The 26,217-nt window shown below is 38.0% G+C and overlaps 1 protein-coding gene across 1 annotated transcript in view; it reads left to right on the plus strand.

Annotated features, from left to right (window-relative positions):
- The window catches only part of LOC150080948 (enoyl-CoA delta isomerase 2-like), a 126,007-nt gene that overhangs the window by 55,410 nt on the left and 44,380 nt on the right, over positions 1-26,217 (plus strand). The window contains exons 5-6 of the mRNA XM_090382008.1: positions 6,064-6,136; positions 8,566-8,671. Of these exons, the coding sequence (XP_090238134.1) occupies positions 6,064-6,136; positions 8,566-8,671 (179 nt within the window). The remainder of the gene's footprint in view (positions 1-6,063; positions 6,137-8,565; positions 8,672-26,217) is intronic.

Below are 26,217 nucleotides of genomic sequence, written 5' to 3' on the forward strand. Positions count from 1 at the left end.
AGAAGTGAAAGTGATTCTTGCAGTATTTCTATTGGAACATAAAGCAGCTCAGAAAGCAACATACTTTGGATCTGAAGGGCCGCTCTGAATCTCATGAAACAAGGAAACACATGGACTGGGTTAGGGTAACTGAGAGCAAGAACAGGTGTATGTATACTTGCATGCACATCAGTGGTAGGAGCATAGTAAATACATTTCATGAATTTGAATTGTTGGTCAAGTCATCAATCACTAATACCAGACATTGTAGGGTATCAGAAATGTGGTGTCACTCAGATATAAGGGATGCACAATTTGAATATGGGGAGTACAATATATACAGGAAGAAGAGACAGGACAGGAAGGGGGTGTTATTTTCTTAGTTCAGAAGCGCATAAAATCTAAGGCAGTGAATCCAGTCCACATGGGTGGCCAGTGCAATGTTGAGTTAGTTTCATGTGACATAAGCACTGGAAAAACAAAATAAAAAATTATATGTTGAATGACTTTGAGTACAATGAACAACTGTACAGAGAAATAGTGGGCGAATAAATCAGAATGTCTTATATGGGGGATTTTAACTTCCAAATATTGACTGGATCTTTTAGGTTGGTTACTCACTCACTAGCAAGACTTTTGGGGATTTATTGGATAACAGTTTAGTGACACTTTTATTAGATAAAAGTTTAGAGAGACAACAAGAGAGAGCAATACTCTCGATCTGGTTATCAGCAGTGATTATTCATGCATTAAGAATCTACAGATAAAAAAAAACACTAGGTGATAAGTGTACCGAAATGGAATTTACTTAAAGATGTAACATCCATCAAGGTAAAGGGGAAGGGTTATTGCTTTCATAAAGGTGACTGTGGTAGTCTCAGACAGTTATTAAATTCTATATAATAGATCCAACTAAAGTTAATAACAAAAAAAATTCTAAATGGGGAGCATTCAGGAAAATAATCATAAAGTTTCTAGAATTTTCCTACCAACTAAGAAATTCAGTTCAAGGCTTAGACCTAAATATATAACAGATGAACTAATGTGACTCATGGCAGAGAAGAAAAATGCATGGGATGCATATAAATCATCAGGGAACATAGGAGCTTATGGTAGATATAAACTAGTCTGTACTCAAGTCACGAAGGAGGATAGGCAACCTAGGCAGATTATGAGAAATCTTTGTCAAAGGATCCAAAGATAAACAACAAAGACTTCTTTACTTATGTAAACACTAGACGGAAGGGATGAATCAGATTGGTCCACTTGATATCGATGGTTCAACTGTTAATGATCCTGCACATGTTTTTGACAAACTGACTGAGTAGTTTACTTCTACATTCACACATTAGGAATTCTTTAGGGAATTGGATTCCAGAAGTTTATCAAACCTAACAGAGAGCTAATGAATTTGTAATAACAGAGAGCAAAGTGGAAGAGTTGTTTAACATAAGAAAGGTACGTGGAATGGAAGGATCTATCTAATTATATTAATGGAGGCAGCAAAGGAAGTAAGCAAACCCTTAGTCATAATTATGAGAACATCTTTGGATTCAGGCGAGGTCCCTGCAGTCTGGATATGTGTGAATGTATCTTTAATTTGAAAAGAGAGATCAAAGGGTGACACGAGTAATTACAGAGTTGTTAGCTTAACTTCAGTTAAGGGAAAATAATTGAGTCACTAGTTAAAGAGGTAATGGAGGACATCTAGACAGGAATGCAGTTATTTCTGTCACAACATGTGTATGTTAAAAGGAGATCCTGTCTGACCAAGTTGATTAGGTGTTGTGATGCAGTGACAAAAGAACTGAATGCAAAAATAATTTTGATATCATATATTTGGATTTGAAGAAAGCTTTTGATACTGTTGCACATAAAAGACTGCTCTACAATTTGAAGCAGTGTGGCATTAAGGGAAAGTTACTACTAAAGATAAAGGAATGGTTGAGTGGGACAAGACAGATTGGTTTATCAATGGATGCTGCTCTTCGTGGATTAATGTTATTAGTGGCTTGGTGCTGGGGCCCATTGTTCTTTTTCTGTATTTATTAATCATATTGATGAAGGTGTATTAGCTTAATGTCTAAGTTTGCAGATGATACAAAAGTTAGGGTGTTTAATGACAATAATGAAGGTATGTTGCTGCAAAAGATCTAAAAAGGCAAATGGTCTTTGCCTTTTTAGATCTTTGAGAAAAATGCAGTTGAAGTTTAACATTAACAGATGTATGGTATTGCATATGGGTAGCAGTAATCCCAGAGTAATGTATCAGCTATGTGGTACTACACTCTGCATAGTGGAAAATGAAAAGGCCTTGGGGGTAACTGTGCAGTCTGACAAAAAGTTCTCCGAACAGTGCAGACAGGCTGCTAGAATAGCTCATTGGGTTTTGTCTATGATATGCAGGAACTTTGTTAGCAAGTCTAAGGATGTGATTATCTCATTGTATAAGGTAATGGCCAGACAACATCTTGAGTACTGCATACAGATCTGGAGGTCTCATTTTAGGAAGCATGTAGAGCTATTGGATGGAAAGGGTACAGAGAAGGGCATTGGGATTGGTGAGGGGGGAAACAGAGGTGCTTTTATCAAGATAGACTTCAGTTCTGCAAATTGCAGTGTCTGGAGGCTTAGGCACCTGTGAGCTGATTTGATTGAGTTGTTTAAGGTTTTGAATGGCTTGAGCAAACTCAATACTGATGTGATTCTTTCTCTTGCTCAGACTATGCACATGAGAGGGCATAAATTCAGATTGAGGAAGGATGGCTGCAGAATAGATATTTAGAAGTTTGTCTTCAGTCAACAGACAACATGGAATGGGTTTTCATGCATTGTTGTGGAAGTGGATAGTTTGAATAAATCGAAGGAAGAACTAGACAAATTGTTGGAGTGGATGGATTGGTGAAATGATATTTTTTTTGCTGGTGCTGTATAAGCTTGCTTCCTTGTGTCATTTGTCACTATTTATACTAATTACTAAAACACCCACTGGCTAAAAAACCCCCTCCTCTCTTATTCTTTCTGTATGCGTTGTACTGCCTGTATTCAAATTTTTCATCCCTTGTATCTGATTGACACCACATCTCTATATCCTCACAATGTCTGCCTTTGATGACTTCATCAGCACTACAAATTCATCGGATTTATTCATTTTGCTCCTAGCTTCGGTATGCAAGTATATATGCACCTGATCTTGCTCTTAGTTACCAATTTATCATTTCAATAAATGCTTCATTTTGATAAAGTGGTCCTTTTTGGTCCACTTTATTGTAATATAATTTCTATCATTTTAATATGGATTAAGATTTCAGCCTTCACAGCCAATGTATTTCCTTGTTCCATGATGACCTACAGCAGGCCTTGAAATCCGGGTAACTAGCCTCCCAGTCTACTGCATGTTTCAATAGAAAACAATATCAGAATCATTTTAACTTCTGCATGGGGCTGCTGTTATTAGTCATGTCCTTGCCTGCCCTCTTCCACTTTTGCATTATGTGACTGTATTGTGGTCAAACTAATAGAATAAAATTATCTGCAAAATGCTCTAAACCTCCCAAAAACTTCATTTTTTTTCACAAATGTATGTGGTCTCAGTTCCAATTTCAGTGATGTCCATTTTTATTTATGGTCTGCCAAGTCCCACTTACTTTTTCTGACAAAATCCCAATTATCAGTGCCCTCAACCTCTACACATCTTGGTTTCCTAATTATTTGCTGTTCGATTCCTTCCACTCAGAGATAGTATTTGTGCACTTGTTCACTTCGATAGTCCCTATCTTTGATAGGGAATATTGGAGCAGACATGTAATTTGCCAAAATCCAAATACTTTTTCTGAGAATCATAATTATCAGTTGATTCAACCACTGCTCATCTCAATTGTCCTAATTATTTGCTATATTACTCTTTTCACTTCAAAGTTTGTACTTGTGTATATATCTGATATTCCCTGTCTAAGACTTAGTAATTTGGAACCTCCTCATTTTGATCTTCTCTGCCTTAAAATCTCTCAACCACATTCTGTCAAATTCATCTGTTGCCTCTATTGTTCTCCCGACTCCACTAATCACTTGGAACTCCGAATTCCTTTCTCTGAAACTTGGCTTTCTCCAGTTCAACTTTCCTAACAGTGAGATAATATTCCTTGGTGATTTTAATGTTCACAACTCCAGCTGGCTTCCGTGTTATAATCACACAGACCCAGCTGGTCAAGATGCAGAAGCTTTTGTAATTATTAATGACCTTGCACAGATTGCTCATTTACCTACCAGAATATCAGACAATTCTAATTGCTACCAACACGCTTGAACTTTTTTTCACAAACAACCCTTCTGAGGTGAGTGGTCCTGTATATACCTCAGATCACAAATTGGTGGTGGTCTCTTCTCCACTAGAGCCTTTCTCTCATGACCATTCTCAACCTCGTTGTTTGGCATTACAAGAATGCAAAATAGGTTGATCTGCGAGATTTCTGTTTTTTATTAGATTACTGTTTCAAATCTTTGTCAATATTTCCAGTATTTCCAATTCCACTATTCTACAATTCTGTCTACAATCTTCAGTCTTCCCAACTTCAACCCATGCATGGTTACTATGTATTTTAGGCTCTAATACCTTTCATGTTTGGGGGTTTTCATGAAAAAAAAATATGTGTATATTAGAAACACTGAAATAAAGTTAAATGATAAAAAAACAAACTTATTCCTCTTGATGGTTGATATATAGTAATAGTGGAATATCATAATTTACTGTGTCTGTACAGTGGTGTTGGAAAAACTTTATTCAGAGTTGGAGCTAAGAAGATGAAGTTGAGAACCTGGTGAACCTATAGCATTAAATTCCTTAAAACTCCTTAAGCTTTTTACAATGTCTAACAGTTTGATTTTTTTTTTTTTTTCATGCCATGTTTCTCATAGATATGATAAACAGACACACTAGGGTCTAATTTCTCTATTTTTATAGCAGCTTTATTTTCTGCACAACACTCAAATGCATGCTTTTTCTTTTCACAAGTTTTGTTGGGTCATGATGATACACTATAAGTGAGGTTATAATAAAGAAATATCATAATGAACAGGATGTAGATGATCACTATGAATGGGATACTGACTTTTGGTTATCTTGACTTAGTTCAGTTTTGCCTATTTCGTATATACACTCAAAATACACTCTAGTGACAGTCAAAATTTTTTTAACTGTTAAATCTGAAGTCTATTAAGTCAAGTGTTTACTGCATATATAAAATATCTGTGTTCATCTCTGAAAAAGTGGAACAGTCTTGAATTCACAAAACATTAGATTCAGGTAATTATTGGTGCCTTTCATTTTATTTGTCAGCAAGTATCGGCATGTCGATACAGGTTTTGATGTATTAACATCAGTGCATGTTTTCATAGGTCATTGAACATGTGTTACCGGCAGTGAACATGTTAATCCCAAATTACCTTCCATTAAGAGAATCCTTAAATTACCCTTGAAAGAATCTAAGAGTCTGGTGTAGGAGTTGAAAATACAAAAAGGAGAGTATCAATTGTGGAGAGGTCAATTAGCATGTAATTTCTATTACTTTTTGTTGGGACCAAGCCTGAGTGCCCCCAGAAAGAGGTATCTGTTAAGGGAGGTTTCATATTGTAATTAAGTCACTAACCTTGTTCATGAATAGCAGCTAAATAATTCTGTGACCTGATAAATTACTCAATGTCATTGGAGTGTGGTAAAAGCTTATTTCTCTGAGATGAATCCACCATGAAATTAGAAAAATCTGTTGGACTTTAATTTTCTTAAAATATGGCTGGGAAATGGGTGGTGCCAGATAATGGTTTGCTATATTTGAGGGGTTTGACTGTACATCGTTGCAATGTAGTTTTAATTCTGAATTGAATTCACATTAATTGCTATCATTAGTATTATCATATTACAGTTGGGGAGTTGGGGATCGTCATGATTTTAAAATAACCACAATGTTGAATTAACTACCATTAGATTAATAACATTTGCATGTATGTTACTCTTATTGCTAGAATATAAAATAAAACTTTTATAAACATTTGGGTGTATGCTTATCATGAATACTTTTTATTTATTAGATGTATACAAGCATACCAAAAGCTTTGAAAATGGCAGCAGAAGCTGACGACATAGCTATAGTGCTTATTACAGGTAATTAGTTTGCTTCTTTAAAATGTTGGTTTCAAAACTGTTATTCAAAACAGTCTAAACAGATTATTTGCAAAGAGAAAAGAATGAAGTAGTTGAAATTTTTAGTAACAGAGATATTAGTAGTAACATGATACATGGAAGCAAAGCTTATAGAGCAGTGAAATGTGTAAGCCCAAAAATTCATCATCTCCCCCAAAATTAATTTGTTTAAACTATCTTTAAATTTAGTCAAATTACCCTCTCCACAACATTCTGAAACTTTATTCCAACAATTGATTACTCTATGCTATGGATGAATGCAAATTTCACGTCAGTTCTTCAAGCATCCTTTCCAATCAATTTCCATTTTAAATCTGTGCTGCCAGTTACTTCATTCCACTAGAAATTTACTTACATTAACCCTTTTAAGCCATTACATGCAGTTGCCTAGTTCCAGAGATAAAACTCAGGTCATTCTTTGTGCCCCAACTAATTTTCAGCTCTCTCTCTCTCTCTGCTCTCTCTCTCTCTCTCTCTCTCTCTCTCTCTCTCTCTCTCTCTCTCTCTCTCTCTCTCTCTCTCTCTCTCTCTCTCTCTCTTGTCTGTTCTGGAAAAGTTACTGTATATCATTGATGAAAAGTTACTGTATCTCATGAGATGTTATGCCAGCTTATTAGCACTGCTCAGAGAATTTCATATTGGACTGTAACTTCCCCTAGAATGTTTTTTTTTTATCTACTACCTTGAGTTATTCTGAGATTATTGCTAGCCCACAGTACCTTCCATTTATCACTGTTAAACCTCAATTGACATTTTAGATCCCATTTTCTTGGTTTATCTAGATCCTCTTGAAATAGCATGCCCTGATTACTGTCATTAACCATTTCTGACAAATTCCTTAGCAACATTCATTAGTCTCAATGAAAAGCTTTTTAAAGAAATCTCTGAACCAATTATAATTACCTTTGCAAAGACAAAATCCCATCCCTTTACCCCTTGACTGTAGTTATTTTTTTGAATAAATTCTTCATCATATGCTATGATCCCTGCCACCTAAAGCTTTCCTTTACTTGATGATTCTTAATACATGACGAACAACCTTTTGCAAAGGTGATTCATCGTGTATTATAATGGACCCAGATGTTTTTTTAAACTCTTTGCAATGAGACCAACTGATGTTAAAGAAAGTAAATCCCAAATGGGAAATGTTTGGGAAGGTAATCGTAGTAGTAGTAGTAGTGGCATGTGATGCAAGAAAGCAAGTGTATGAGCTTATGCAACATCAGCCAAAAAAAAAAAAAAAAAAAACGCACCATTCCCTCCAAATGCCTGTCCAGTTCATACTTAAATTTATTTAACCTATCAACTTCCACAATGACAGATGGAAGTTTGTTCCAGAAATTAACCACCTGCTGGCTAAAGGCAAATTTCCACACATCTATTCTACATCTGTCTTTTCTTAATTTGAATTTATGCCCTCTTAGGTTCGTAATCTGAACAAGTGGAAGGATCCCATCAGAATTCAGCGTGCTCAACCCATTCAAGGCCTTATACACCTCAATCAGATCACCGCGCAGGTGCCTAGTCTCCAGCCACTGCAATTTGCAGAACTTAAGCCTCTCTTGGTAAGAGGATCCCTTCATTCCCCTCACCAATCTTGTTGCCCTTCTCTGTACACGCTCAAGTAAATCTACATCCTTCCTAAAATGAGGCCTCCAGACCTGTACTCAGTACTCAAGGCCTGACCATTGCCTTATACAGAGGGACAATCACCTCCTTCTCCCTGCTAGAAAAATTCCTATATATCATTGACAAAACCTCTTGACCCGCCCTGGCACCTGTCTGCATTGCTCAGAAAACTTCATATCTGACTTCACAATTACTCCCAGGTCTTTTTCATTTTCTACCACCTTAAGTGTAGTACCACACAGTTGGTATGTTTCTCTGGGGTTACTTCTACCCATATGCAGTACTTTGCATTTGTCAAGGTTAAACTTCAGTTGCCACTTCTTAGCCCATCTGCCCAAATTATCTAGATGTAGGGAGACCTGATCAAAGTGGGTTGGGTAAATTTAATGCTAATGACTTCCTTACTCTTTCTTGAACAACATATTGAAGGAGATATAAATTTAATTAAACAAGGATGGTTACAGGATAGATGTGTAAAAATTTTTCCAGAGAACTTGCTCTGGAAAATAATTGGCATGTTTCCCTATGTACTTATGTTTTTTTTTTTTTTTCTTTCAACATTGTTCTTGTTTGTTAAATGCATTTGGTCCTTAAAAAACAATTTTTGATGGTTCATTGAATAGGTAACAGAGTTAATGATTTTAAAACTTAAGTATTGATGTAAATTTGCCAACAAATAAGATTTAATACAGATTTTGAGAATAAATGCCAAAATGATACCCACAGACAGATGCTGATAATAGTTGGGTTTTATTATATAGGAGCAGGAGATTATTATTCTAGTGGAAATGATCTCAGCAACTTCAAAATGACAGATTCAGGAGGTGATTTGTCTGTTATGGCTAGGAATGCTGCAGAACTGCTCAAGTAAGTAGTCTTAACATGAACACTAATAGTGGATTACATTATAATTTTCTCTAACCGTAATCATTGAAAATGTTTTTATGAAATAAAGCAGTCTGTTCGGCACGTTGTAATTGGTGTGAACAAAATAATATGTAATAATTGGCATGTTGAATTATGTTGTGTTACTTTTTTTTTTTCTAGAACACTTTCATTAAAGCTAATACTTTCAAATTTATATTTAAGTATGTAAAAAAAAAGGCTAACATTGACTTCAAAAAAATTAAGTTAGTAGTATTAATAGTGGCAACTGATGCAAGCAAACTGATAGACCATCAGCCCAAAAAAAACCCTCCAAGAATTTGTCAAGCTCTTCCTTGAATTTATTCAAACTATCCACTTCCATAACAACAGAATGGAAGTTTATTCCAACAATTGACCACCTGCTGGCTGAAGATAAACTTCTGCACATATCTCCTGCAACCGTTCTTTCTCAGTTTGGATTTAATTCCCCTCCCAGGGGAATTAAATCCAAACTGAGAAAGGGTTGAGCACGCTGAATTCTGATGGAATCCTTCCACTTGTTCAGATTATTCAGATTATGAACCTAAAGGGACATAAATTCAAATTAAGAAAAGACAGATGTAGAATAGATGTGCGGAAATTTGCCTTTAGCCAGCGGGTGGTTAATTGCTGGAACAAACTTCCATCTGTCGTTGTGGAAGTTGATAGGTTAAATAAATTTAAGGAGGAACTTGAAAGGCATTTGGAGGGAATGGTGTGATTTTTTTTTTTTTTTTTTTTTTGGCTGATGCTGCATAAGCTCATACACTTGCTTTCTTGCATCACATGTCACTACTACTAATCTCACAAGAGGAAGAATGCCATCAACATTGAGCTTATCCAGTCCATTCAGGGCCTTAAATGCCTCAGTCAGATATCCTCACAGGTGCCTAGTATCCAGATGCTGCAATTTGCAGAATTAGAGTCTTTCTTGGTAAGAACAATCTTTTGTTTCCTTAACCAACCTCGTTGCTCTTTTCTGCACATGTTATGTTCCAGCAGATCTGGATCCTTCCTAAATTGAGGCTTCTGGACCTGTATACAGTATAGAAGATGTAGCCTTGTACAATGGGATATTCACCTCTTTGTTTCCTGCTAGCAAAGTTCCTGTATATCATTGACAAAACACCAGTGCAGACAGGCTGTCCTGGCAGCCTGTCTGCACTGCTCAGAGAACTTCATATATGACTGTACAACTACCCCCCCAAGTCTTTTTCCATTTTGTAATACTCCAAGTGGAGTACCACAATGTTGTTATGTTAATTTGGGATTACTGCTACCCATATGCAATACCTTGCATTCATCAATGTTAAACTTGGACTGCCATTTCTCAGCCCATCAGCCTAATTTTTCTAGACCTTGTTACAGTAGCTTTCCTTGATTACTATGTTAACTACCCTGGCATCCTTTGTATCATCTGCAAACTTAGACATTAAGCCTGATATACTTAACCTTCATCACTATCATTAATAAATATTAAAAACAACAATGGAACCAGCACTGAACCCTGAGGAACTCCATTAATAACATTAGTCTACAAAGAGCAGTGCCCATTGATAACCATTCTGTTTTCTTCCACTCAACCATCCCTTTATCCATAGCAATAACCTGCCTTTAATGCCATACTGCTCCAATTTGTATAGTAGCCTTGCATGTGTAACAGTATCAAAAGCTTTCCTAAAATCCAAGTATATGATATCAAAATAATTTTTTTGCATCCAGTTTTTACTGCTTCATAGTATTCAATCAGATTGGTCAGTCAAGATCGCCCCTTTACAAATCCATGCTGTGACTACAGTGTAAGTTGATTCCTGTCTAGATGATCCTGCATTACTTTTTTAATCGGTGATTCCATTATTTTCCTTGCAACAGACGCTAAGCTTAACAGGTCTATAATTACTCGTCATCTTTTGATCTCTCCAGAATTCAAAGATGCACCCATAATTATGGCTAAGGGTTTGCTTACTTCCTTTGCTGCCTTCCTTCATCTAATTGGATAGATACCATCCACCCCAGGTGCCTTTTTTATGTTTAGCTTCGAAAATTTCTCTTTCACTTTCTTTTCAGTTATCACAAAATCATTCTGATTCCTATTTGACTTTGATAAACCTCTGGCATCCCCTTCCCTAAAGAACTCATCTTATCTATGAAGGTAGTTGCAAAATACCTATTCAGCTTTACACTGTCCTGAGCAGGGTTATCAATAGTTAAACCATTGACATCAAGTATTGCAGCAAATATGAGGCATCCATCTTTAGCCTTGGTTTCCAACCTTGCAGTCAAAATAACAGTTGTATGCTTTTTTTATTATTGGAGTAATGGTGTGCTTCTGTGATGAAAATATAACTTAACCACAAACATAAGTTTAACTGAAGTTTAACATTGTCAAATGTAAAGTACTACATATGGGAAACAGCAACCCCAGAGCAACGTATCAACTCTGTGGTACTACACTGACAGTGGTAGAGAATGGAAGGGACCTGGGGGTAGTTGTGCAGGCAGATATGAAGTTTTCTGAGCAGTGCAGATGGGCTGCAAGAGTAGCTCATGGTGTCTTATCAATGATATGCAGGAATTTTTCTAGCAGCGATAAGGAGGTGATTATTCCCTTGTATAAGGCAATGGTCAGACCACACCTAGAGTACTGTATACAGGTCTGGAGGCCTCATTTCAAAAAGGATGTAGAGATGCTGGAACGAGTACAGAGAAGGGCAACAAGATTAGTGAATGGAACAAAGGGGTGCTCTTACGAAGAAAGGCTTAAGTTTTGCAAATTACAGTGTCTGGAGACTAGGCACCGGGGTGATCTGATAGAGGTGTATAAAGCCTTGAATGGTTTGAGCATGCTCAATGCTGATGGGATTCTTCCTCTTGCTCAGAATAATCACCTGAGAGGGCATAAATTCAAATTGAGAAAAGACAGATGTAGGATAGACGTGAGGAAATTTGCCTTTAGCCAGCGGGTGGTTGGTTGGTGGAATAGACTTCCATCCCTTGTCGTGGAAGTTGATAGCCTAAATAAGTTTAAGGCTCAGCTGGACAGGTATTTCGAACGAACAGAGGGGTGAAGTGGAAGTGGTTATTTTTTATTTATTTATTTTATTTTATTTATTTATTTATTTTTTTTTGGCTGATGCTGCATAAGCTTGCTTTCTTGCATCAAATGCCTCTACTAATGCTAATAAATTATCTGCACCATTTTCAAAAAACAAGTGTTGCCAAAAATCAAGCAAAAACGCCCTGCAAGTGACAATATAGTATCATCAAAACTAGAGCTACTAATCAATTTTTACTGACATATTCATATTTAGTACATTAATATTAGTTGAAATTGACTAATTTTATTACCGAAACATTTTATTTGTTGACCAGCGTAATTAATAGATTTCTGGAATTTTCAGTTGAGAAATCAAAGAAATGGTTTTCAGAAACAGCTGTTAGATGTTTTAAGTGTGTGGAAGGAAGGAGTAGATGAAGAGCACAAATTGCTGAAATATTACCTGGAGTCTCATCGACCGCCATGTGATGGATGGGCTTGGAGTTAAATAAATCCTACATTAATGTATTATGATCACTGCCAAATGGTTGTTCTCATACCCAAAGATTCTTAATTTATGAAGAGCATTAGAATGTTGCTTTTTATTGTTACTTCTCTAACATGGTAATATATAGAAAACAGTTATCCAGTTAATTACAGAAATATTCTGTTACTGAGTGAGTGACCAAACTAAATTTCAGTCATTATCTGGAAGTTACAAACCTCTGTGGAAAGAAATTTTAATTTACGGGCCTACTGGATTTGTCTGTAAAGTTGTTTATTACAGTCATCACATTTATTTGGCCTGTAACACGTTCCTCTCATTTTTGTTTTCAGTACTTACGTTACACCACATTGACTCAGCATTACATTGGCAACTGATGTTAGTTATGATTCCCTAATTTTATGATTCTTCTTGATTTTTGCCTCATATCTGTGAAGTAAATATTTTAATCTCCTATGCATAATATCATTAGTTCCAACATATAAGTCAGCTTTTGTGCCTTTATGAAATTATTGTGCTATAACATCATTAACTTTTAACACAACAAACACACTGTTCCCCTTTAACCTATTCCTTTTGCATAGTATTTCCCTGACAATATTACTTTGGTGTGACTGACTTAAGGTAGTTGATAATGTAAAAAGATTTTAAGGAGTACAGTTTGCATGGGGCTGTTTCTGTACTGCAGAAAATTTAAAATTCAGATAAAAGCTATAAGTAATACTGGCATTTGTAAATGTTAGTATAGATCTGTCTTCTCAGTAGTTGTTTCTGTAGCACTTCACAGTTTGACACCCCTGGTACAATTTAATATTGGAGGTGCCAATATTTCTTTAAATGGCATGAAGAAATATTCATTTGAACTGCAAAGTGTCTTCAGTTTTATGGTTTTCAGAAATTTCAATCAAGACAGCTTCTGAAGGGAGACGTAAGGCTTTGAAACATCTGAGTAAACTAAATAATAGGGGGGTGACAACTTTTTTTTTTTTTTGCATGCAACAAAATACTATAAAATTTGTACTTAGATTAAGGAAGGTTAGTACAAGACTTAATATAATAATATTCTCCTAGCGAATGGGTTATATGTTAGAATAATTTGCCACCTATTATAGAATCAGGAAGTGCAAATAAATTTAAGGAAAGTTTATTCTCTAAATACTGAGGACAGATACTAATTCAGTAATCTCTGTAATACTGAGATTACTGTTCTCTGGATTTATTGAAAAACTATCTGAGTTCTGTCAGTTAGTGTGTGGAGATTTTTCTTTCAATCTGCTATATATTTTATGACTCTCACAGTATCTTGTTTAAAAATTGCTTTACCTGTAAATTAGCATGTCACTTGCAGACAGAGAATCCTGAGCACAAAATTACAGCAGCCATGCAGAATTCAGATAACTGTTCATGTTTAATGCTTAAATTTTTTTTTTTTTTTTTTCTGTGTGCCCAAAATGAATATATTAATTGCTTGTGAAGTGATCTACAAATCACTGGGAAAGGGAAAATGAGAGTAGGTGTGTGTTATAGGCCTAATGAATCTGATGAGTATAATGATCAATTGTGCAGAGAAATAGTGGGCCAGTAAATTAGAGTGTCTTATAATGGGGGATTTTAATTTCCCAGATATTGACTGGAATTTGTGGGTTGGTCACTGACACACTAGCAAGGCTTTTGGGGATTTATTGGATGATTGTTTTCTACAGCAGCATGTTCGGGAGGCAACTAGAGGGAGTAATTCTCTTGATCTGATTATCAGTAGTGATTCTTCATGCATCAAGAATCTGCAGATAAAGGAACCACTAGGTGGCAGTAATCACAGTGTGCTGAAGTGGCATTTACTCAAGGAGGTAACTACCATCAAGGGTAAAGGGAAGGGTTTTTGTTTTCATAAAGGTGACTATGGTGGTCTGAGACAGTATTTAAATTCTATGTGGTGAAACCAACTGATGATGTTACCAACAGCAAATTCAAAATGGGAAGCATTCAAAGAATTAATCTTGGAAGCCACTAGGCTTTTCATACCAACAAAGAAATATTGTTCAAGATTTAGGCCTAAATGGATGTCAGATGAGCTAATTAGACAAGTGACAGAGAAGAAAAATGCATGGGATACATATAAATTAACACGTGACACAGAAGCCTATGATAGATATAAGCTGGTCTGTAACAAATGTTACAAAGGAGGTTAGGCAGGCGAAGGTAGATTATGAGAAATCTGTGGCAAAGGATGCAAAGAAAAACAGCAAAGAGTTCTTTACTTATGTAAACTCCAAAAGGAAGGGGATGAATCAGATTGGTCCACTTGATATTGATGGTTCAACTGTTGATGATCCTGCTCAGGTAGCTAACAAACTGAATGAATATTTTACATCAACATTCACACATGAGGAGTTATTCAGGGAGGGGAATGCCACAAATTCTCCTCCACTTTACTCTCAGTTATTACAAGATTATCTAGCTTACTGCCAGAGTTGAATAATCTTGTAATAACTGAGAGTAAAGTGGAGGAGAATTTGTTTAAGATAAACACAAGAAAGCACCTGGGGTGGATGGAATCTATACAGTTATATTAAAGGAGGCGGCAAAGGAAGTAAGCAAACCCTTAGCCATAATTATGAGAGCTTCCCTGGACTCAGGGGAGGTACCCATGGACTGGAGATGTGCAAATGTGACTCCAATCCACAAAGGAGGATCAAAGGGAGACACAGGTAATTACAGACCTGTTAAACCTGTTAGTTTAACTTCTGTTCCAGGGAAATTAATGGAGGCACTGGTTAAAGAAGCATTGCAGGATCATCTGGACAAGAATTCAGTTATAGCTCGGACACAGCATGGGTTTGTTAAGGGGAAGTCTTGTCTGACTAATTTGATTGGATACTATGATGTAGTCACAAAGGAACTGGATGCAAAGAATAACTTTGATATCATATATTTGGATCTTAGAAAAGCCTTTGATACTGTTGCACATGGAAGACTGCTGCACAAATTAGAGCAGTGTGGCATTGGAGGCAAATTGCTGCTATGGATAAAGGGGTGGTTGAGGGGGAGAAGACAGAGAGTGGTAATCAATGGACACTGCTCATCGTGGACTAATGTTATTAGTGGAGTCCCTCAGCGTTCAGTATTGGATCCATTATTGTTTTCTGTATTTATAAATGATATTGATGATGGTATATCAAGCTTAATGTCCAAGTTTGCAGACGATACGAAGGTTGGCAGGGTTGTTAATGACACTAATGACAGTGCACTGCTGCAACAGGATCTAGAAAAGTTGAGCAGATGGGCTGAGAGGTGGCAAATGAAGCTTAACATTGACAAATGTAAAGTACTACATATGGGAAACAGTAATCCCAAAGTAACGTATCAACTCTGTTGTACCATACTGACAGTGGTAGAGAACGAAAAGGACCTGGGGGTAATTGTGCAGGCAGATATGAAGTTTTCTGAGCAGTGCAGACGGTCTGCAAGAGTAGCTCATGGTGTCTTGTCAATGATATACAGGAATTTTTCTAGCAGGGATAAGGTAATTATCCCCTTGTATTAGGCAATGGTCAGGCCACACCTTGAGTACTCTGTATACAGGTCTGGAGGCCTCATTTTAAGAAGGATGTAGAGCTGTTGGAACGAGTACAGAGAAGGGCAACAAGATTAGTGAATGGAACAAAGGGTTGCTCTTACAAAGAAAGGCTTAAGTTTTGCAAATTACAGTGTCTGGAGACTAGGCACCTGCGAGGTGATCTGATTAATATGTATAAAGCCTTGAATGGTTTGAGAATGCTCAATGCTGATGGGATTCTTCCTCTTGCTCAGAATAATCATCTGAGAGGGCATAAATCCAAATTGAGGAAAGACGGTTGTAGGATAGATGTGTGGAAGTTTGCCTTTAGCCAGCGGGTGGTTGATTGCTGGAACAAACTTCCATCTGTCTTAGAAGTTGATAGCTTAAATAGATTCAAGGCAGAACTTGACAAACATTTGGAGCGAGTGGATGGGTGAAATAAGGGTGTGTTTTTTTTTTTTTTTTTTTGGCTGATGCTATATAAACTTGCTTTCTTGCATCATGTGCCTATGCTAATGATGAATGTGGTATATGTACAGTGGTAGGAATTCTTTGAGGCATTCTGTCAGTCTTTTATCATGAACAGAATCTGCTCCTCTGCATTTATTACTACTGTTGTCCCTGATCTACAACAACTGTGCGGACAGAATCTATTTCTCTCAGTCAGTGATTAGAAAATATTTCTGTTCTATCACCAGAAATCTCAGGTAAAAGGCACCCTTTGAAGAGTTTTGCATTTCCATGGGCCTCGTGTAACATGACATATCCACGTATTAAATGGTGTAAATGTTTTTAGTAGTCATTCAGGTGGCTGCTACAGAGATAGTTACAGAGATGTTCTTGTGTGAAGTGCACTTTTGACCTATGTCTAATTTACCACTTTTTTTTTTTTTTTTTTTGCTCTATAGGTCTTTGTGTTGTTCTGTTGCTTGCTTCACTTCCACATGGTAAGGGCCAGGTGAATGGAAGACAAAGGGTCTTTTCCTAGTTGGTTAAAGGAGCAGAATCTCTTGGCTTTTTCATGATTCTCAATTTTGGTTTGCCCAACATTTTAGGGCTACACTTGAGTTGGCTTTTTCCTAATTCTGTTTGGATTCAGTCCACTCTAATTTTTTTCTTTTTATTTTTTGAATTTAGTTGTTTAAATTCATTAACTTATTATGGCTTTAAAACCAAGACGTCTTTTGCCATCTCTCTTTGCTACCTATTCCAAGCTGGATGGAGCTGCCAACCAGCTGTTTGATAATCTTGAATTAGTGCACATGTACTGGTGATCTCACCCAAAAAGAGCATATGAGTATTGACGAAAGTGTTGTTTGGCAGGCCACTGAAATGGTCCTGACTATCCAGGCTGTTTCTCTGCTGATTTCTGCCTCACAGAAGAAGTCTGCTGCTGGTAGCAGTAAGGAGGACTCTGGGTGCTAAGGGTGACGATGCTAAACCACGAGATGAGAATCTACGTGACTAGTATAACACTTTAAGCCTGGAATGTATTCATTGGAGTTGACCAATATTGAGTAGCTTCCACCAAGCAAAAACTAGATTGAGAGAACTGAGTGAAAGCTCTTATTGCTTCTTTTAGACCAGGTTTGAACGATAAGGAAACTAGAGTGCAGTTAAGGTGTGTCTTGATGACAAAGTCTGAATAATCCCATCACAACTTCAAGCAAGATGAATGAACTTGAAAGCTCTGTGATGGCATAAGGGGACATATGTTCAAGTTGAGGAAGGATAGATGTGTGGAAGTTTTCCTTCAGCCAGTGGATGGTTGATTGTTGGAACAGGCTTCCATCTTTTGTTTTAGAGTGGATGGTTTGAATAAATTCAAGGAAAAACTAGACATTCTTGTGGTTTTTTTTTTTTTTTTTTTTTGCTGATGCTCTCTAAGCTTGCTTTCTTGCATCATTTGCCACTAATACAGTAGGGCCCCACTTATACGGCGGGTTAGGTTCCAGGCTCCTACTGAAAAGCAAAAATTGCCAAAAAGTAAAACATATCCTTTTTATTCACTTGCAAATACATATAAAAGCCTAATAACATGTTTAAACTATCATATATTAAGTGAGCAACAGAGAGCTAGGTCTCAAAAACAATAAGAAAATCAAATGAATATACAGTACACACATTGTTTTACATTAATATTTTTGCCCTTAACTTATAGTGATTGACAAATGTAAATTTGAAAAAATGAATATATTTATTTAGGAAGGATGGAGATGGCATTTTCATCATCTGACTCATTAACGAATCTTATTTGTTTTGACAATGGAAATGAAAATGAATTTGAAAATGGTTGCTCTTGCAGGGATTTGCATTGCTGTTGACGTTGAAGATTGTTCAAGGCTAACTGTTGCTGTCGAAGATTGCGATGGTACTTTCGTAAAGCATGAAAACAATGAACTTTGTCTCATAAATTTTTGTCTCCTTTCCCTTAGAATTTCTTTATAGCATGCAATATCATCTAGAAGTCTTGCATTCACTTCAGAGCTTCTTTCGAAATTTGGATCAGTTCTCTCAAAAGCTGCCATCCCCATTTCTATACTGTTGATAGCTTCTTCCATTTCCTCAGTGGTCATTTCTCTAGGGATAGCAGGAATATCATCAGGATGGGACTCCTCTTGGTGAAACATCCTTCTTTGCTCAGAAGATCTTCGTCCGTTAGGGTCTCATCACGAGCAATTCTGCCACATCCTCAGGCTCGACTTCCAATTCAAATTCTCTTGCCATGTCCACAACATTTGTAGTAACTTCCTTCACTGAATTCTCAAAGCCTTTAAAATCATTCATAAGTGTGGGAATTAGCTTCTTCCAATCACCTTTCAATGTTGTTTCTTTAACTTCCTCGCATGCATCTCTAATAGTTTTTATACCATCCAAAATCATGAATCCTTTCCAAAATGCTTTTAATTTATTTTGTTTATGCCCAGCTACTGTATCACTGTCTAAGGCAGTTATAGCTGTAGCAAAAGTTCTTAAGTAATACAATTTTTAAACACTGCAATTACACCTTGGTCCATAGGCTGCAGCAATGAAGTTGTATTTGCAGGTAGAAAAATAACATTTATCTCCTTGTACAAACCAATTAGAGCTCAAGGATGGCCAGGGGCATTGTCTGCAAGAAGTCAAATCTTGAAAGGAATTTTCTTTTCCTTGCAATAAGTCAACTGTAGGCTTAAAATAGTCCGTGAACCAATTTGAGAAAAGATCTCCAGTCATCCAAGCTTTTGGAATAGATTTATAATAAACAGGGAGGCTAGATTTTGCATAGTTCTTTAGGGCCCTAGGATTTGCTGAGTGATAAATCATCATAGGTTTTAACTTGCAATCACCAGCAACATTAGCCCCTAACCAGAGAGTTAGCTTGCCTTTTGCAGCTTTGAAGCCATGCATTGACTTCTCCTCTTTAGCAATAAAAGTCCTAGACGGCGTCTTCTTCCAATATAGGGCCGTTTGTCCATGTTGAAAATCTGCTGCTTAGTATATCCACCATCTTAGAAAGCTTACATGGATAACTTTCTGCTACTGTATCAGCACTAGCTGCTTCACCCTGCACTTTTTTGTGGAGATGGCTTCTTTCCTCAAACCTATTAAACCAACCTCTGCTAGCTTTAAATTTATCCTCAGCAGCTTCCTCACCTCTCTCAGCCTTCATAGCATTGAAAAGATTTAGGGCCTTGTCCTGGATGATGGCTCGGCTTAAAGGCACATTGTGACTGGTTTGATCTTCGATCCATATCAACCATTCCCTATCTCTTCCATCATGCAGTATGATTGATGACTTTTGAGGTTATGATGAACATCGTGGTAAGATCCAATATTCCTTACATTTCGAGGGTACAGCTCTAAAACGGTGTTCGCAGGCCGGCCGCTAGTTAGTACACCGGACCGAACCTATTGGTAACTCTCTAGGAGGCTTCCGGATCAGCTAGTGTATAATCTTGTTACCTCTACTCTGCCAGATAGTAGTAGTAGTAGTGGCACTTGATGCAAGAAAGCAAGTGTAGGAGCTTATGCAGCATCAGCCAAAAAAAAAAAAAAAAAAATCACACCATACCCTCCAAATGCCTGTCCAGTTCCTCCTTAAATTTATTTAACCTATCAACTTCCACAACGACAGATGGAAGTTTGTTCCAGCAATTAACCACCCGCTGGCTAAAGGCAAATTTCCGCACATCTATTCTATATCTATCCTTTCTTAATTTGAACTTATGTCCCCGTAGGTTCGTATTCTGAACAAGTGGGAGGATCCCATCAGAATTCAGCGTGCTCAACCCATTCAAGGCCTTATAGACCTCAATCAGATCACCGCGCAGGTGCCTAGTCTCCAGCCACTGCAATTTGCAGAACTTAAGCCTCTCTTGGTAAGAGGATCCCTTCATTCCCCTCACCAATCGTGTTGCTCTTCTCTGTACACGCTCAAGCAAATCTACATCCTTCCTAAAATGAGGCCTCCAGACCTGTACGCAGTACTCAAGGCGTGGCCTGACCATTGCCTTATACAGAGGGACAATCACCTCCTTTTCCCTGCTAGCAAAATTCCTATATATCATTGACAAAACCCCATGACCTGCCCTAGCAGCCTGTCTACATTGCTCAGAAAACTTCATATCTGACTGCACAATTACTCCCAGGTCTTTTTCATTTTCTACCACCTTAAGTGTAGTACCACACAGTTGGTACGTTTCTCTGGGGTTACTTCTACCCATATGCAGTACTTTGCATTTGTCAAGGTTAAACTTCAGTTGCCACTTCTTAGCCCATCTGCCCAAATTATCTAGATCCTGTTGCAGTAGCACACTGCCATTACTGTCATTAACAACCCTGCCAACCTTCGTGTCATCTGCAAACTTCGACATTAAGCCTGATATACCTTCATCAATATCATTGATAAATATACAAAACAACAGTGGACCCAACACCGAAACCTGTGGGACTCCACTAATAACATTAGTCCACGAAGAGCAGCACCCATTGATTACCACCCTCTGTCTTCTCCCACTTAACCATCCTTTTATCCATTGTAGCAACTTGCCCTTAATACCATTCTGCTCCAATTTGTACAGTAGTCTTCCATGCGCAACAGTGTCAAAAGCTTTCCTGAAATCCAAGTATATGATATCAAAATTATTTTTTGCATCTAGTTCCTTTGTGACCACATCATAATAACCAATCAAATTTGTCAGACAAGACTTTCCCTTAACAAACCCATGCTGTGTCTGAATTATTGCTGCAGTCTTGTCTAGATGATCCTGCAATGCATCTTTAACCAGTGACTCCATTATTTTACCCGGAACAGAAGTTAAACTAACTGGTCTGTTATTATTCGTGTCACCCTTCGAACCTCCTTTGTGAATTGGGGATACATTTGCACATCTCCAGTCCGTGGGAACCTCCCCTGAATCCAAGGATGCTCTCATAATTATGGCTAAGGGTTTGCTTAGTTGCTTTGCCCCCTCCTTTAATATAACTGGATAGATCCCATCCGCCCCAGGTGCCTTTCTTATGTTTAACTTCAACAATTTCTCCTCCACTTTGCTCTCAGTTATTACAAAATCATTAAGCACACTGCTACAATTTGATAACCTTCTTCCATTTTCAAACTGTAATGATTCCTCACGTGTGAATGTAGATGCAAAATACTCATTCAGTTTGTTTGCTATCTGAGCAGGATCATCAACAGTCGAACCATCGATGTCAAGTGGACCAATCATATTCAGCCCCTTCCTTTTAGAGTTTATATAAGTAAAGAAATCCTTGCTGTTTTTCTTAGCATCTTTTGCCAAAGATTTCTCGTAATCCGCCTTTGCCTGCCGAACCTCCTTTGTGACCTGATTACAGACTAGCTTATATCTGCTACAGGCTTCTGCGTCGCCTGATAATTTATATGCATCCCATGCATTTTTCTTCTCTGTCACGAGTCTCATTAGTTCATTTGATAACCATTTAGGCCTAAACCTTGAACAATATTTCTTCATCGGTATGAAAAGTCTAGTAGCTTCCACGATTAATTCCTTGAATGCTTCCCACTTAGAATTTACTGTTTGTAACATCGTCAGTCGATCCCACTGTACAGAATTTAAAAACTGTCTGAGACCACTGTACTCCCCTTTACGGAAGCAAAAACCCTTTCCTTTACCCCTGACGGTAGTTACCTCTTTGAGTAAATCCCACTTCAGCACACTGTGATCACTGCCACCTAGTGGTTCCTTTATCTGCAAATTCTTAATACACGAATGATCACTGCTGATAACCAGATCAAGAGTATTACTTTCTCTGGTTGCCTCTCGAACATGCTGCTGCAGAAAACAATCATCCAATAAATCCACAAAAGTCTGACTAGTGTGTGAGTGACCAACCCACAAGTTCCAGTCAATATCTGGGAAGTTAAAATCCCCCATTATAAGACATTCTGATTTACTGGCCCACTCTATTTCTCTGTACAATTGTTCATTGTACTCATTCGAGTCATTAGGCCTATAACACACTCCTACTCTTATTTTTGCTTTTGCAGTGCTTATGTCACACCAAACTGACTCAACAGTGCACTGTCCATCTATATCAACTGGATGCACTTCTTTTGATTTTATGTTTTTCTTAATTAACAGCATAACACCTCCTCCCTTTCTGTCCTGTCTATCCTTTCTGTACACATTGTACTCCCCAAATTCCAGTTCTGCATTCCTTATATCTTTGTGACACCACGTCTCTGCTATCCCAACAATATCCGCCTTTGATGTCTTGACCAACACTTCAAATTCATCAAATTTATTTACTATACTTCTAGCATTGGTATACATGCAAGCATACATGCTCCTATGCCTATTCCTTGTTACCCTAACACATCCCATATACCCAACTATTCCAGGATGACTGCCATCCGTCCCTGAAACCCCCAACACCCCTCGCTCCAGGTCACTTCTTATTCTAATAGAAGTTGTGCAAGAATCACCTTCACCTCTGCCTGCGGTTACTGTTAAACTATTAGTCTTTGTATCCCCCCAAGCTAGCAGTTTTCCGACCCACCTAACACTGCCTCGATAGCATCAGCAAATATTCTTGCACCCTTTCTATTTAAGTGTATCCCATCCCTGTAGAAGCAATCTCTCCTGTTAACAAGTACAGTCCAGGCTGAAAAAAATTCTACCCCTTGAGCCTTGCACAATCTTTCCAGGGCCGAATTGATCGACAAGGCTCTCATCATATACTCCCTCCTATCGTGTCTGGGCAGAATTGCAGACACTTTCAAAGTGACTGAAGGGAGTCCGACAGTGGGTATGCGGGGAGCATTGTCGAGGCCACATCATGTCAAGGATCTGGGTATATTGGGTATATTCTTACCCTATGTATGCCATATCCAAAAATTTCACTACTTCGAACAGCATGTTCCACCCACTTTTTCTTACTATATTGAATACACCATGAATTGTCAAACTAATAGAGCAAGTTTATCTGCAAAAAGATTTAAACCTCCCAAGCACTTCCTAATTCATTTCACAAATATACGTGGTCTCAATTCTAATCTCAACGATGTCCATTTCCACTTGCAGTCTGCCAAACCCCATGTACTTTTTCTAACAGAATCTCAGTTATCGGTTGATTCAACTACTGCTCATATCAGATGCCCAAATTGTTCGCTGTATGATTCCTTTCACCTCAAAGGTGGTACTTGTGCACATGTCCGTTCTGATATTCCCTGTCAGAGACTTGGCAATTTGGAATCTCCTCTCTTTGATCTTCTCTGGCTTAAAATCTCTCTACCTCATTGCGTCAAATTGATCTGTTGTCTCTACCATTCTCCCAATTCCACTAATCACTTGGAGCTCTTTGACTTCCTCTCTTTGCAACGACTTTCTCCAGTCCAACTTTCCTAACAGTGAGGTAATTTTCCTTGGTGATTTTAATATTCACAACTCCAGCTGGCTTCCGTTTTCTAGTCACACCGACCCAGCTGGTCGAGATGCTGAGGCTTTTGCAATTACTAATGACCTTGCACAGATTGTTCATTTACCTACAGGAATACCGGATAATCCTAATCATACAGCCAATACGTGTCAGTGAAATTATTCTTGCAGGAATGGAATCCTTTATTCCACACTCCACTTTAAAATCTCGTCCTTTAACTAAACTTTGGTTTTCCAATAAATGTGCTAAGGCTGTTCAAGAGAAGAATGTTGCATATCATAATTGGCTTGTTTCTAATTCTCCAGTTTCATTTTCTGCCTACACCAAAGCTCGCAACAATTGTAAAGCAGTTATTAATCAGTTCAAACTAGAGTTTGAACAGGCTAAGAGTAGAAAACTTGTTTCTTGCCCTAATGGTAGCCGAGCATTCTGGTCTCTTGACAAAGCTATTGGCCGCAACTTTTGCCCATCTCTGCTCCCACCTCTGTCCAAACCAGATGGTTCTGTTGCCACTTCAGCCAAGGATAAAGCTGACCTGCTAGCATCCAATTTTTCTTCCAACTCTTGTATTAATGATCTTGGTAAAACACCTCCCACCATTACCAACACGCTAAATTCAATGCCTCCTGTGGTCTTCCGTCAAAAGGATGTCAGAAGAATTTTGACGAATCTTGATGCTAAGAAAGCTCCAGGTCCCGATGGTATTTCTCCACTTGTTCTCAAAACCTGTGCTCCTGAACTTACTCCTATTCTTTGCCGCCTTTTTTTCACTTTCTTATTCCAAAGGTGTTTTTCCTTCTGCTTGGAAATTTGCTCATATCCAGCCAGTTCCTAAAAAGGGTGACAAATCCCTCCCATCCAATTATCTTCCCATTGCAATTACTTCTACTCTTTCTGCCGGCCGGGCTAGCCGGGTGGGTAAAGTGCCTGCCTGGCAACCCAAAGGTCGCGGGTTCGATTCCCGTCTAGGGCTTGGATCAAAGTACTGCAAAAACCTTGGGAGGTGCATTATGGCCACAGAAGCCGATGCGCCAACAACTACCAAAAAAAAAAAAAAAAAAAAAAAACCTTCTACTCTTTCTAAAGTAATGGAGAAATCAATTAACTGCCAACTCTTAAACTACCTAGAAACCTTCCGTCTGATCAACGATCGCCAGTATGGATTCAGTCAGTGTCGATCCACTGGTGATATTCTTGCTTATGTTACCCATTTATGGACTAATTCAATGGAAAGGTTCGGGGAAACACAAGTAGTTGCCCTTGACATCTCAAAGGCTTTCGATCGTGTTTGGCATAAAGGTCTTCTAAACAAGCTTCCATCTTATGGTTTGCCAACTGTTTTTAGTAATTGGTTATCCAGTTTTCTCTGTGATCGCTCACTGAGGGTGATGGTAGATGTCTCTCTGTCTTCTAACTTCTCCACTAATGCCGGTGTCCCCCAAGGTTCAGTTCGTTCCCCCACTCTTTTCCTCTTGTATATTAATGACCTTCTTCCATTGACTTTAAATCCTGTCCATAGTTTTGCTGATGATAGCACATTGCATTCCACTTTCCCTTTTGAGAAACCTTGTCCTGCTCAATCAGCTTCAATTTCTTGAAAATCTGCTACCAATTCCTTAAATGCCGATTTTCAGGTAATTCTCCATTGGGGCAAAGACAACTTAGTTGATTTCAACCCTTCTAAAACTCAGTCTTGTCTTATATCTCGCAAAAAGGATTCTTCTGCTCCTATGCTTATCTTTAGTGACATTCCAATTTCTAGGAAAAATGATATCTCTTTTGGGGATTATCCTGACTTCTGATCTCTCTTGGCACAAGCACATTACAAATATTGCTTCCTCTGCATCTAAAAAACTTGGATTTCTCTTTCGCTCTCGGCGTTACTTTTCTTCCAAACAGCTGCTCACTCTGTATAAATCGCAAATCCTCCCTGCCATGGAATATTGTTTCCACATCTGGAGTGGTGCCCCCAAAACCTGTCTCAGGCTTCTTGATTCCATTCAGAAGAGGGCAGTTAGGTTAATTAATGATTCATCTCTACCAGTCTCTCCACTCGCTCTCTCATAGACATACTGTTTCTGCTGCATGCCTCTTCTACAGATACTTCCATGGGCACTGTTCTTCTGAATTGGCTTCTATAATTCCCGCTCTCTCTTTCAAAACGGTCCAGACATGTGCCGCCACCAACCAACAAATCATTTACTGTCCAACTTCAAACTCACAGCACCAACTTTTCATCTTCCTCGTTTATTCATTCAACTGCTGTTTTCTGGAACAACCTTCCTTCATACGTATTTCCTGAAAATTACAGTCTACAGAAGTTCAAGTCCAATGTCAACAAATATCTTCTTTTGTCTTCGCAACCTCCAACCCAAGCATGGTACTAAGTACTGTAGGTTCTAATACCTCTCGTGTTTGGGGTTTACATAAAAAAAAAAAAAAGTAAAAGTTTTTCCATGTTAGCAGTAAGGCTATCACATTTTCTTATAACTTTAGTGTTCACT

This window comes from Mastigoproctus giganteus, chromosome 9 (assembly GCF_048544385.1).
Source record: "Mastigoproctus giganteus isolate SK-2022 chromosome 9, ASM4854438v1, whole genome shotgun sequence".
NCBI lineage: Eukaryota > Metazoa > Arthropoda > Arachnida > Uropygi > Thelyphonidae > Mastigoproctus > Mastigoproctus giganteus.